The sequence below is a fragment of the Pleurodeles waltl genome, chromosome 5 (genome assembly GCF_031143425.1).
Source record: "Pleurodeles waltl isolate 20211129_DDA chromosome 5, aPleWal1.hap1.20221129, whole genome shotgun sequence".
Lineage (NCBI taxonomy): Eukaryota > Metazoa > Chordata > Amphibia > Caudata > Salamandridae > Pleurodeles > Pleurodeles waltl.
This window is the reverse complement of record NC_090444.1, coordinates 1041066952-1041081855: the sequence shown is the minus strand read 5'-3', so window position 1 is coordinate 1041081855 and position 14904 is coordinate 1041066952. Positions and strand designations below refer to the sequence as shown.

Genomic DNA, 14904 nt, shown 5'->3' with positions numbered 1-14904 from the left:
GTCCGGACCACTTTGCCTCCTGCGGCGGGATCTGGTGCGTCTGCGCCCCCCTCGCGTGCCCGACAGGGCAGCAGGGCCGTGACTTGAAGAGCCCCCCGAAGTCTGGGGGGGGACCCCTCCGAGCCAAAACACCCTCCTCAATCAACCAGTCCCAAGCCGCCTCAGGGGACTCAAAGAAGGAGGACTTCCCATCCATAAGGACCTTCAGGCGAGCAGGGAAGAGGAGCATATATGTGGGCTGCATCGCCCGGAGTTTTTGCTTAACACTTTCATATGAGCGGTGCCGGGCCTGAACCTCACGGGTGTAGTCTGGGAACACCAGAATCCTGTAGTTTTCCCATCGGAGGTCTGGGTAGAGTCTGGCCTCTCTAAGGACAATATCACAGTCCTTAAAGTTCAGGAAGCAGGCGATCATTGGTGTCTTTAGTCCACCAGGTGTGGGTCGGCGCGCACGAGCCCTGTGTGCCCGTTCTATTACAAACCAGGGGGAGAGACGCTGCTCTGGTATCCAGGATCAAATCCAGCTCTCCATGAACTCAAGCGCCTGGTTCACCTCCGCCCCCTCCGGGAAACTGACGAAGCGCAGATTGTTACGTCGGGAGCGGTTCTCCGCATCTTCTGCACGGCGCTGCAACTCGCCTGTGCGGGTCAGCAGCTGGACCACTTTAGCCTTGAGTTCAGCAAGCTCATCTTCCGCTTGGGAAACACGGCCTCCTACCTCCGTGATTCGACCTACTGCAGTCCGGAGGGTCTTGCTGTAACAAACCCACATCCTCACGCACCTCGCCAATATTATTTTCCACTGCAAGCTGCGAGGAGTGGATGGCCTGGAGGATCGTACTCACTCCGTCCGGTGCAGACCCCCCAGGTGCCAGGTCTCCCACACCCAGGGGGGGGTGCTTGCGTGGTGAACTGGTCAATCCGCTGCTGTGTCGTCGGGGGCTGTCTGCTAGCTCTGTCCTTCCCCATATTGTCTCACTGAGCCAGGCAGGTGCCCCAACACTTCAACATTATGATCTCCTCTCAGGGCCGCCTCAACCGCTGCCGCCCAGTATCACAAAAACAACCGATTCCGGGGAAAAAAGGAGGGGGGAAAAGGGGGAAGGAGTCTCCTACGCCTCTGGCACCCCTTGTCACTCCTCGCACACCTTGCGTTCCACTCGAAGGGGTGCCCCCGGAAGCCGGGTCTGCCCTGCCACGGCAGTCCTCTCTGTGGCTTTCCTGTTTGCAGTCCTAGTGCTCTGGGCCCCCATCCACCGAGGCAGCTGCGAGATTTCCTTGTGTGCCGGGTCCTCCACCCACCAGCCACGCACTTTGGCCCTCAATAGTACCTCGGGGCTCTGGGGGGCAGTCGGGCAGGCCACCGTCGTCTCAACACCTCTGCTGAGTGCCCAGGCCCCGGCCCCATCCCATCCCATCCCATCCACAGGACCGGCCACCGCTTGGGCCCAATGCCCCCCCCCCCCCCCACACCAGGCACTGTCCCCCCCCCCCCCGGCCCACCACGAGCCTCGCGGAGACCAGCAGTCTGACGTTACGCCGCCGCCGCCGCTGACCAGGCCACAGATCCCTGCTCCTCCGCTCTCACCCACCTGCCTCGTGGGTCTTCTGTGTTGGGCCGTCCCAGCCCTGGGCTGCGTCGCAGGAGACCGCCACCTCGCTGCTCCACTCCAAAACCGCAGGCGGCCGACCTGCCGCCGTTGCGCTGCTGCTCACCAGGCTACGGGGCCGGCCCCACTCCACTCACGGGATCTGGCCCAGCCGGGATCACCACTTGCCTCAGCGCCGCACGGCAACGCACCGCCCGGGGCGCCTCTGGATCAGGCCCCGGTCCACAGGCCGCCTCCACAGCACTCTCTGAGGCTGCCGCGCCTCCGATGACCGAGACCAGGCGCGGCGCCCAGGGGGCGGCCCCAGCCTCTAGTCGCCGCCGCCCAGGCCGCAGCACAGACCCGGCCTTACGCGGCACAGCTACCGCTTCCTCGCGGCGCTCACTTGGTCAATTCCGCCCCCACGACTCACCCCTCAACTAGGGATCGTCGGGGGCAAAGTTGAGTCCAGGATGGCGGGGGCTTCTGCCGGCGGATGACGGAGGGGTCCGGAGCACTCTTAGAGTGCGACCGCCATCTTGACGCCCGAAGCCACGCCCTGTACCTGAAGATTTTATTGTTGAATTTTTGGATGCATGTGCCCTCCTTACAGCTGTAACAACACTGTGGCTACCTCCCTCTGAGAGTGTACTGTTATGGGTGCGTGTTGGCATCACTATGAAATGTTTTATTTAAAAATAAGTTTGCATGGCACAGAATACATGCAGTGAGCACTATGAACTCGGTGATGGCTCAGGGACAGAGTCTGTGCGGTGGTGAAGTGTCATGCACAGCTAGCCCAGAAGCAGAAGGGCAGCACAGAGCTCAGCTGCAGAAAAGTCACCCCGAAGACCACTATACTGCTATACACAGGCTGGTACCAGGCCTGGGAATAGACCAAGTGTGCTTCCAGAGTATGCTGAGCACGGCCAAAGAGAGATGATTTACCACCACAAGGACTAGGGCAGGACATGCATCCACAGTCAGCTATTAATACTCAAACGTTAAGCAGTGCATCTGGTTGAGTGTGTGGAATCGTCAGCATAAAGCCTGGGGCCAAGCCCCACTGTGCACGGTAAGTGAGGCTACATGCGATGAAAGTTGTACAGACTGTGTGACAAACTACCTGGCTCTTAGTTCAAATGTCCCAGCACGTGGCCCAATACCCTGTGCTCAGGGTTAGGGGCACTGGAGGAGCTTGTCGACTGGATTAGTGCAAGGTTGAATATCGACATAGGGTCTACCAGAAGATCATGTGGACCCGGAGTTAGGTGCATAAATGTTTTAACATAGGGCCAGGTTGTCGGCTATGTCCTGTGGACAACCCCACCGACACACAGACAAAGACCATAGGCTGCAGGATTTCAGCATGGAGAAGGTCGAGTCAAGGTGAATCAGGTTTAGGCCTAACGACGACGTATAAAGTATACTGCAAAATAAACACTGACAAAGCCAACAGGTTTCGCCTGAACAAAAGCTATTGGATTTGCCAATGTGTTTTAGTCATGTTGTACAACAGAGAGGATTAGAGCAGAGTGTAGTGGCAAGGCATAGAATAGTGTGGAGTGGCACACAGTGAAGTGGAGTAGCATACAGTGGAGTGGTGTGTAGTGGCTTAGAGCCGAGTGGGGGGAGTGGATAAAAGTGGCTTGGAGTGAAAGGAGTGGCATAAGGTTGTGTGGAGTGGCATAGAATAGAATTGAGTGGCGTAGAGTGGACTGGTGTAGAGTGCAGCAGCTTAGAGTGTAGTGACAGAGTAGTGTGCAGTAGAGTAGAGTGCAGCTTCGTAGAGTGGTGTAAAGTAGATTGGCGGATAGTGCATTGAGGTAGACTGCACGTGAGTAGAGTAGTACAGAGTTGACGGACATGGAGTAGAGTGGTATACAGTGCAGTGGCGTTGAGTGTAGTGGCACAGAGTAGTGCAGTGGCATAGAGTAGCGCAGAGTAGAGTGATGGGATGTAGAGTGAAGTGGTGTAGAGTGAAGAGGGTGTACAGTGCAGTGGTGTACAGTGGAGTAGAGTGCAGAAGAGTAGAGTGCAGAAGAGTAGAGTGCAGAAGAGTAGAGTGCAGAAGAGTAGAGTGGAGCAGAGCAGAGTGGTGTAGAGAGCAGTGGCAAAGAGAAGAGTGGTGCAGAATAGATTAGAGTGATGTAGAGTGCAGTGGCAAAGATTGCAGTAGAGTAGAGTGGTGTAGAGTGCAGTGGCATTCAGTAGGGTGGTGCAAAGTCGAGTAGAGTGGCTTAGAATTTAGTGGCAGTGGCATAGAGTGCAGTGGCCTAGAGTCGTGTGGCATAAAGTGCAGTGGCGTACAGTTGTGCAGAGTAAAGTGCAATGGTGCAGAGTGCAGTGGCGTAGTGTGTAGTGGCCTACAGTAGAGTGGTGCAGAATACAATGCAGTGGCAAGAGTGGTGCAGATTAGAGTTGAAGAGTGCAGTGGCATAAAGTACAGTGGTGTAGTGTGCAGAGTAAAGTGCAGTGCCCAGAGTGCAGTCTCGTTGAGTGGTGCAGAGTGGAGTGGCTTAGAGTGGTGCAGATAGAGTGCAGTGGCATAAAGTGCAGTAAAGTGCAATGACATAGACAGTGGTGGTTTAGAGTACAGGGTAGTAGTGTGGGAGAGGAAAGAAGCAACATGGAATCATGACTGGTGGAAGGGAAGTAAAACGATCACCTCCTTCTGTAATAGATCTTCTTGACACAACAATGTTTTTATTGGAGGAATAAACGGAGGAGCAGATCTGAAACAAAGCATAACCATTCTGAACAATATTCAGAACCCATCTGTCTGGAGTTATCAGGGGCCATTCTGAAAAATGTGTTACAATACTTCCTCCCAAAAGAGTGACTGACGGATCTGGGGGGAAGGCGTGACTCATTGTTTGGTAAGCGTTTTTCCAGCTGCAGATTGTTGATATTGGCCCCCTTTTCCTCTAGAGGATCTGAATTGATGGTATGACTGTTTCTGCTAGTGTTGCCGCTGGAGGTGTGACGAGTGGAATAGTAGTGCTTGTCATAAGGCCTGTATCGCTTTCAACCTTTTCTTTTTCCAGGCCCACAGCTTTTAGGATGTCCAACTCAGTCTTTATCCTTGACATTTCATAATCTGTGTAAGATACTAACAGCGTATTTCTTAAGAACCGCGTGTTCAGTATTCTAGATTGAGCTTCTGGTTTTAGACCTGTTAGTCTAAGCCATGAGGACCTTCTAGCATAAATACCATGGCAATAACAATGGGCAGATACATCTGAAATGTCAGCAGCTGAACCAACAATCTGATTTGACACCAGCATACTTTTGGCAATGACCTCCTGAAAGCCTTGTCTGTCTTCCTTAGGGGGATTATCTGTAAATATTTGTAGGGTGTCCCAAAGCAATCTATCACATCTTCCTAAAAGGGCATTGGCACTTGCTGCTTTCATCGTAGCAACCGAGGTTCCACATTTTTCTTCCCAGAGTCTACGCTTTTGCTCTCCCTTTCTGGCGGTATTGAGCACGCTAGTGCTACTGTGTGTGACTTTCTTTCTGCAGCTGCAATTACTGTATCCGGTGGTGGATCTGTCCTGAGAAAGAAAGGATCTTGGTCAGGACTCTCATACTTCTTCAGGAGCTTAGATTGAGCTGTTCTTATAGATGCAGGTATCAGGCACAACTGCACTGCAGGCTCTAGAAGACCTGTGATAAGAGGAAGGAGAGGTCTTGATGATGATACTTGAAGTAGAGTCTCAAAGATGACAGATGTAGAAGCAGTGGGAGCTGGCACAGGAATGTTCAGCTTTGTTGTACCTCTTACAAACACCTCATTAAAAGTTTTCAAGTTGTCAACTGGAGAAACCCTTGGTGGAGGAGTATTAGCGAGAGTAGGAGAATAATCTCTGATGGAAGTAGAGGTCTGAGTCCATGAAGGGGACCATGTTCTGTGTCATGATAGTTACCTTCAGTGACTGCTTGTAATAGATCTTCTTAATCAAAAGTGGAATGACTGTTGTCTTTCTCTGGATCTTCTTGGAGATCTGTGCCTGGATCTAGACCTAGAGCGATGACCATGAGACCCAAAAGGTGAATGTCTTGTGAGGACAAAAGTAGAGGCCAGGGGTATTCTGAGAGATAGCCTAGGTGAAGTTATTGAACCTGGTCAAATTGGGTGGTGTGGCTCCCTGTGGTCAAGCTGTACCAGAAATCACTATATGCGCAATTTGAAGTGATGGGGAATATGTTTAAGAGTAAGCAGAACCTGAAGAGGCAGGTCTGGCTGCTTGAGACCCCTGTGACCATCTGGAAGACAAATGCATAGATGGTGACAAAGATTTTGCTCTAGATATCACTTTTAAATACTGTGGTAGCTTTCAAATTGAAGTTGGAGGTCTTGACGTTTAAGAAAGTGGCTTCAGCGTCGACTGAAATGTCCTTGATGTTGACTGAAGTGGAGTCGATGTTAACAGAGCCAGTCTCAACATCGACAGGGGAAACTTGCCGTCGCCAATAGTTGTTCCAACATCAACAGAGATGGTCTTACCATCGATAGAGGTGTTCTCGGCGTCAACTCTTATCAATGGCGATCGTCGAAGTTCTTTGGCTCTCGAGTGTCTCAAAGTCATACCTGATAAAGAAAACAAGTAGATACGTATCTGGTCTTCAACGCTATGCTCCTGTACATTGACGCTGAACGAGAGCAATGTCTCTTCCTCTCATGTCTCTTCTCCTTGGATCTGCCTTTAGGGGAGTCCTTGGAGCAGGGAAGAAGCAGCTCTAGTAGAGGAAAATTAATTTTCCATGGCTTCTAGAAGATCTGGCAGCATGTTCTTCCTTCCTTTGCTGCATGCCATGCAATCTGATTTTCGGTCTGTCCTTCCAGAGAAGGTCTGACAATGAGTACAGAAACCAAGGATGCAACCTTCTGGAAGGCACATGATACAAAGCCTTTGGGGGTCTGATTGTGCCATCTTTTTCCCATAGGAGGGACACTTCACAAACACTCAAGGCATTTTCAACAGAAAAGATGTAAAATTTTCTGTCAGAAAAAAGGTGTCAAGCTGTCTTAGCTGTCTAAATAGAATTGAGTGAAAACTATAAAAATAAGGTTTGGTAAGATTTCCAAAAGATTTTTGCCAAAAAGGCAGAGCTCAGTGTCCCTGGATCGTGGTTCCAGGAGCCACAAAAAATACCTTGCCTAACTAGGACTATTCAGTGCTTATGAGGATCGATGAGGAACCCTTGGAAGAGAAAAAAAGCTACATAGTCAGGATATGGGAGACAGACTGAAAACAAAAGCACTCCTATGGCGTGCTTGAGAACAAAGAAAAAAAAAGCTTCAAAAACAGAAGTAGTGAAAGGACACAAGTATTTGGTCCATGCTCCAGGGGCAGGCCAAACACAAGAAGAGCACATCATGCCTACATACTGTGGCAAATGGGTACAAAGGAATTCAGACCGATGCTGTTGCTAACAAATGGTAAGCTATGGGTGGGCTTTAAGTCAACTGTATTTAAACAAGTCTAAACAAAACCTAAAAAAGACAGAAATAATATTAAATAGTAAATTATGTTTTCACCTGCTCATTAAGCAATGGCACAAATTTAACTTGTTTAAAACAAATATTAGTTTGAGCGAAGGTATGGCTAATAAACAAAAGTGCCACCCCACACTCTAAAAAATTGGCCAGATAGGATTAGCTGGGCGATAAATAACTCTTGGTCAGGCTGTGCAAATCATAATTTGCTTCCCAAATGCAATGCTCAGGACTTTATAACTATACCATTGAAAATATTAGTTTAAATAATAAAACATATCCAAAGAAAAACACCACATCATATCCATAGTAATGCCATTGAAAGTGTAAATGTTACTGCAATATGTAGTATCATTGATGTCTTTTTTTTACACCATAGATGAGTTCATAAGCATAGCAACTTGGGTAAGAGTGTTTGCATGGTGGGAAAGCACCCATGTTTGAATGATCTTAGAACCACTAATTCACCCAAAATGTTCCTAGCAATTCAACTTTGCAACCTTTACTTCAATGCCATGGCTTCTGAAAGTGAAATGCAGTTCAAACTATAGTATGACAATTAACAAGAAATCGTTATTGTCATCATTCTGGTCACAACTTTATAAGCATCTTACCATGACCTGGAGAGATGATGATCTCACATGCCTATTTATTTCATCCACCCATTGGTGGCAGATAGAGTTTGGGGAGATGATCAATGTGGCTCTGGTAGACACTGGTTTCATGGCCACCAAGCAGTGGGGGCAATAAAAAGGCTTGCTGCTTAGATTCTCCTCTTTGTAGTTCACACAGTCAGCATGTTGCCATAGATGACACTGTAGGCACTGCACACGTGGCTTGTAATCAACAAGTCCAAGCTCCCCACAGATACATTCAAAACGATAGTTAAGGGTGCTAAAAGGTAACATTGAACTTGGTGGCGATACAAGTTCTTCTGAAAGAAAACTTTGTTGCGTGTCATTTTTTAACTCTAATTCAGGCACAATTCCAGTGTCAGTCATCCTCAGTGGGCTACAGCTGCCACCGCAAGGAGAGGAAGGTTGCACCAATTGAGAGTTAGGGTTCTCCTCTACAACTCCGAGGGAAAATGTTTCATCCTGAGCACTCTCTTCCTTAGTGCATATGGTAGGCTCTAGCTTCCCTCGCTCAACAATACTTGTAATGCAGTAGTCATGTTCAGCTGCAGTGACACTGACGTCCGGGTGAGCTGAAGAAACAGTGCCCAAAGAATCTTCACTCTTTATGGACTCCCCCTTGTCATTTATATCTACTGACAATGACTTACGAATCCTTCCTGATGTTCTTGTTGGCTGTAAAATCTAAATTAAAATATAAAACATGAATTAGTATTGAACATTTGTTTTCTATGAAATGCCTACTACTTTATAGTTATTAGGACAATGTGAGGACATTATGCTTTCTTTTAACAGAGCAAAAGTATTTTTCAAAAAATGCTCAGGAACCTTCCTTTCTTTGAAAACCTTGAACTTTTTAAGGCCAGTGTTAGAAAGGTGGTGTGATTGGTGAGTAAAAAGATATATTTATTTATGGTTACAACTTTAAAGACTATACAAAGCCCTAAGGTGGCATAGTGTGCTTGCTAACAGAAGGGCAACATTAAACATTTCAAGAAAAACAGAAAAAAACAAACAGGCAAGCTGTCCAGAGCTTATGTACATAAGAAGCTAGGAAAATGTATGTAACATAAAATAGAGTGTTTCTACCCACCTAGTCAGGTATGTGTGGTGGGATACAAACAGAATAATGGTCTAAGTGTTACAGTAAACAACACATTTAGAGGTTGGTGTGTGTACTTTAAAGGCAGAGTTAGTGCCGTCAAAAATTGGAAAGGTGTTTTACATTTTACAGACTTTTACAAAGCACTTGACTATGAACATTGTTTAAATAAATTACTATCAAGTTAAATTAAACACCCTTCAATCTCATCATGGAGGTTTACCAGAAGTCCAAGCTATTTACCTTTGGTAATGGCTTTTCTGACAGATTCCTCACCTTAGAATATTCAGCAGGCGTCAGACTGGATCCAGAAAATCTTGATCAGTACCTCTGTGTGCCGGTGGGTGGGGTAGTTTGGCTTCGTACGGGAATTGTCTGAGTTGGAAGTTATGTCACAGCGCCTATTTAAGCACGTATTTAAGAGCCACCCTGAAACACTGACATCAGTTTCTTTCATGACTAATTCTGCACCAAAAACACAGAGCCACGTAAAAATGAATGTTAGAGTTTGACCAGTGAGCAGTATCGAACTAGATTTGTTGGAGAAGGAGCCCAGTTTGCAAGCAAGGAGGATGGGAAGGTTCATGAGGAATCTGCAGTTAGATAGAGTCTTCACCAGAATTTTTTTTACTGAAGGTAAGTAACTTGCTCTTCTGAAAGAGACTTCTAACCGCAGACTCCTCACCTTAGAATACATACCCAAGCAATAGCTCCCTCGTGGTGGGTCTGCAAGTTGGTTTAGATCAAAAAGTTTTAGAGGACTGACCAAGCGAAGTGTTCAACACGACAGACCTGACTGTCCAAGCAGCAAGCAGTAGTGTTTTGTGAAATGTATGGAGGTTTGTCTTTGTTGCAGCTTGACCGATGTCAAGGGCACTAACGCAGCAGTGGCAGCTTTGGCCTTCATGGAGTGAGCGTCTAAGCCGACATAGGGATGCTTCTTCACTACTGCCTAGTAGGACTTTACGCAGAGTACTATCCATCAGGACATGGTCTGCATCTGCACAACCTAGCCTTTCTCACTCCGGTGAACCGAATGAAGAGGTAACTGTCCACCTGATGGTCTTTGGTGTGATCAATAGAGAATGACAGAGCTCGGTGTGATCAACAGAGATTCACAGAGCTCTTTCAGGGTTCAAACGAAGGAGTATCTCCTCCTCCTTGGACAGATGTGGAAGAGTATAGAAGGCAGGCAAAACAATACTCTTGCCAAGGTGAAAGGTGTATCAACTTTTGGAAGGAAAGAGGCACATGTCCAAAGAACCAGCTTGTCAGGGAAGATATTGGTGTATGATGGCTGGAAAAACAGAGCCTGAAGTCCACTGATCCTCCTGTCAGATGTAATGGCCACCAGGAATGCTGTTTTCAAAGTTAAAAGCCGCAGAGGGCAGCTATGCAGGGGCTTAAAGAGAGAACACAAGAAAAGGATCAGAGTGGTGTCCCATTGGGGCATCACAAAAAGAGTAGGTGGGAACAAATGTTGCAAACCTTTTGAAAACTGAGACAAAATGGGTGACTTTAAGAGGGAGAGTTGGTCTGGCAGCTGCAAGAAAGCTGAGAAGGCTGACAAGTAACCTTTAACGGTGCCCAGAGTAAGGCCCTGCCAGGCTAAATAAAGAACTAACAACAAAATCTCAGCAAGAGATGCAGAAAGGGGTTCACAAGGCGAGAGGAACACCAAGCCACAAACTTACCTCAATGGCACCCACGGATGCCAAGATGACATGACAAACTTCAGCAGGGAGATAAAAAAAAAACTCAACTGCCACTGTTCAATCTCCTTGCATGAAGGTGGAGCATGTGCAGATTCGGGTGCAGAACGCTGCACTGTTCTTACGAAAGGAGATCATCCCGAAGAGGCAGTCTGACTGGAGGGCAGATGTTCTTGCTCAGGAGTTCTGGATACTAGACACTCAATGCCCAATCTGGAACCACTAGTTTGACTTAGTACCATTCGCTTTTGCTCTTCTTGAAAGGAGTGGTATTGGTCGAAAGCTAAATAGGAGTCCCGAGTCCCACTCGAGACGGAATGTGTCTTCGAGCAAGTGCTGCTTTGGAGACTCCAGTGTGCACAAGTGCTGACATTGTGCATTCTCGGCAATGGTGAACAGGTCTAACCAAACTCGGTCTGGATGATAAAGGTTCTCCCTGGTCTCGGAACAGACCCTGCAACACCTTTTGGGTGTAGATGTCATTCATGATCCGCAAGTCATTAGCGGCTGACTCCGTCCATCCTGGCGTTCATAGATCCTGCCAGGTGTTGCACTACCAGGAAAATGTCCTGGCAATCCTGCCATGTCTACAGACGTACAGCCTCCTGGCACAGGGTTCAAGAACCCATCCAGCCATGTTTCTTGCAGTACCACATAGCTGTGGTGTTGTCTGTGAACACCTAAACCAGCACTTCTTTGATGGAGGGAAGGAAGGCTTTCAACACCAAGCAATTCACCCTGAACTCAGTTAAGATTTCTCTAATTCTGAGCCCACTGGGACCACAGACCCCACTGCAGAGCCCGCATATGCCAGTGGGCATGTTTGAGCAGTAGGATGCAGGAGGTCATGAGACCCAACCGTCTCAAGAGTCAGTCTCACTAATATCCAGGATTGAGGCTGAAACACTTGAATGATAGTCTAAATATCCTGGACTCACAGATCCAAAGGGTAACCAAAGCACTTACAACACCCTCAAAAACAGACTCTCCTCCTTGTCCTTTCATTAAATTATTCCCTATAATTTAATGAAAGGACAAGGAGGAGAGTGTGTGATTGTAGCTATGTCCCTCATAGCTACAATCACACAGAGGATGATTTTGTGAAATATAGACAGCAAGATCATGATATTACATATGTTACTTTTTCCAGCAAAACTAAGAGTAATAAAAAGGAGGGAGGTTGCTTCCTTGCTCTCTCCAGAAACTACCTGGGACTCACTTGATGGATGTTAAAACACTCTTAGATCACAGAGGAGGTTAACGTCTAACACAAGGTTTGGTCAGCTGGCTGAGAATCAGACTCACAAAACTGCTGTAGGTGTGAATACTGAGAAGTCTGTATTCATCCCATATAGTTACTTTGAATAACAAAGTAATACTGACTCTGATATGCCAGACCACCAGGATCTGTTCTTTAGTACTATAGCTCCTAAATGGTTGCCACCATGCCTATGACCATAAAGAGGGCTGGAGCAGCTGGATCATCGTAACACCCAGTTTGAAACGGGGGCTTTAGCTGGCAGTCGGTTTGCACCCTGTCCAAGTAGGAACCCTCACTTTTGTCAGGATAAGGGAGATACCTAACTCATATAACTCCTGCTCATCCCCTTGTTAGCTTGGCATGGGCAGTCAGGCTTTTCTCAGAAGCAATGTGTAAAGCATTTGCATATAATACACAGTAATACAATGAAAATACTACATAAGGACACCATACTGATGTTTTTTTTTTTAAATAGTCAATATTTATCTATGTAAAACAAGACGAAAATGAGAAAAATCCAACATACAGTTATAAAGATATGAATTTTGCAAGAATTAACTTACAAATACAGTTTCTTGAAGTTGATAGCTCAGTCTGGGGCCGTGAACAACAAAACTACCAGTTCAGGCCAGCCTCAGTGTCACAGCCCAGCTACCGTGTCAGGAAGACCCGCAAACAGTACCTTGGAAATGTAGGGTATCATGATCCTCTCAATGAGATCCGGAGTGCGGCTTCGCTGGCGACATCAGGTGTCGATTCCAGAGGTTGGTGCAGGGGTTGTAGGGCCCTTGAAGTCACACACTTTACAGATCGAACTCCGTAACAGTGCGAAGCGGGACAATGCGACATGCAGTGCCCACAGGTCACAGTGCAGCAGCGACTCCGTGACAGCGTCCTGCGACGTCGGTGAGACCAGGGTTGTGGTGTGAAGCAGGGTGGTGCGACGTGTGGTGTCGCCAGGTCACGGTGCAGGCAGCGGCGTCATCGCTGTTGAAGCGCTGTCATCGGTAGGCCCAATGCAGCGGTACGATGCGAGGCGGACTCCGTGCAGCGCCCACCGGTTGCAGTGCAGACAGGGGTGTCTGGGGATGATGCTGGAATCACTGGCGCTGTTGGAATGGGACTGCGGTGCGGGGTGGTGCTTTCTGTATCTCACAAGTGGTGTCCACAGGTCAACGTACAGGCAGCGGAGATGTCAGTGCAGAGCGGCAGCATTGGGGATTCCAAGGATTCGGTGTGAGCGGCTCAGGGACGGTGTCAGGTGACAGTGGCAGTGAGACCAGGGTTGTGGTGCGAAGCGGGGCACAGCTTCGTGCGGCGGCGTCAGGTCACAGTGCAGTCAGCAGCGTTGTGGTAGTTTTTCTTCTGTCGCTGCACAAAACACACAGTACCCAGTGCTGTAGGCAGATGAATCTGAAGTCTTTGATATTTCTGAGACTTCCAAAAGGAGGCAAGCTCTACTTCAAGCCCTTAGAGAAACTTCACAAGCAGGATACACAGCAAAGTCCAGTTTTTGTCCTCTTTAAGGAAGAAGCAGCAACTGCAGGCCAACTCAGCAGCAAAACACACACAGCAAAGGAGCAGTACTCCATCTCCCGCTCTTCTCCTTGGCAGAGGTTCCTCTTGGTCAAGAAGTGTTTTAAAAGTCTGGGGCCCACTACTTATGATCATTTCTACCTTTGAAAGAGGCAAACTTCAAAGGAAAGTCTCTGTTGTTCACAAGATCCTGCCTTGCCCAGGCCTGGCTCCAGATATACTCCAGGGGGTGGGAGACTGCATTGTGTGAGGACAGTCTCAGTCCTTTCAGGTGTAAGTGTCAGCTCCTCCCTCCCCACTCTGGCCCAGGAAGACTCATCAGGATATGCAGGACACCTCAAATCCCTTTGTGTCACTGTCTAGAGGGAATCCACAAATAGCCCAACTGTCAGTCTGACCGAGACGTGGATTCCACAATCAGGCAGAGGACCAGAATGGTTAAGCAATAAAATGCCTACTTTCTTAAAGTGACATTTTCAAAATGACAATCTAAAAAAACAACTCTAGCAAAATATGTATTTTTACATTGGGAGTTCAGAGACCCCTAACTCCACATCTAGATGTGCTCCCAATGGGAAGCTGCACTTACAAGATATATAAAGGCAGTCTCATGCTAACCTATGGGAAAGATAGGCCTTACAATAGTGAAAAACAAATTTGGCAGTATTTAACTATCAGGACATGTAAAACACACCTATACATTTCCTACCTTTTAAGTACACTGTACCCTGTCCATGGGGCTACCTAGGGTCTACCTTACGGGTGACTTACATGTAGTAAAAGGGGAGGTTTGGGTATGGGTATACTTGCCAGGCAGCTTTAACCTGCACGCACAGACACTGCAGTGGCAGGTCCGAGACATGTTTACAGGGCTACTCATGTGAGTATCAGTGTTGCAGGCCCACTAGATGCATTTTATTTACAGGCGCTGGGCATGCACTGTGCACTTTACTAGGGACTTACTAGTAAATCAAATATGCCAATCATTGATAAACCAATCACTAATACAATTTACACAGGTAGTAGTTGCACTTTAGCATTGATCTGCACTGGTAAAGCGCGCAGAGACAATAAACCAGCAAAACAGATCTGAAAAAATAGGAGGAAGAAGGCAAAAGGTTTGGGAATAACCCTGCAAAAAAGGGTCATTTCCAACATACATCGTAAGTTTATGATGGGAAGGGCCCCTCACGTTCCTAGTCCTCTAGAGCTAGGGAAATCTGCTAATGTTTTGATTGTGTTCTGATAAGTTACTGTTGTGCCCTTAGGTTTTCAGAGGGGTGATAAATAGATGTTGGCAGCAGAAGCCACACTAGAGGTAGTGACAGCTTTGATGTTCAAAATATTTAGTAGACATGGATTACAAAAAGGTTTTCGATGCCATTAAGTTCTTTCATATTTTTTTCCAAATCCAGGGTGGGATTTAGCAGAGTTTTAAAAAATATGCAGAACTGAATGTGTTGCGATGAGTGTATGGTAAGGAACTGAAAGTAGGTGTTAGTAACACCACTCAGTATTCCATAATGGTATGGCGGGGAGGGTTATGGTCATATCCTGCAAAGCCCA

At 47.4% G+C, this 14904-nt stretch overlaps 1 protein-coding gene across 3 annotated transcripts in view; it reads right to left on the bottom strand.

Annotated features, from left to right (window-relative positions):
• Positions 1-14904, bottom strand: part of SHPRH (SNF2 histone linker PHD RING helicase) — a 746219-nt gene that overhangs the window by 467192 nt on the left and 264123 nt on the right. For all 3 annotated transcript variants that reach the window (XM_069235239.1, XM_069235238.1, XM_069235240.1), the window contains exon 9: positions 7707-8411. In XM_069235239.1, the coding sequence (XP_069091340.1) occupies positions 7707-8411 (705 nt within the window). The remainder of the gene's footprint in view (positions 1-7706; positions 8412-14904) is intronic.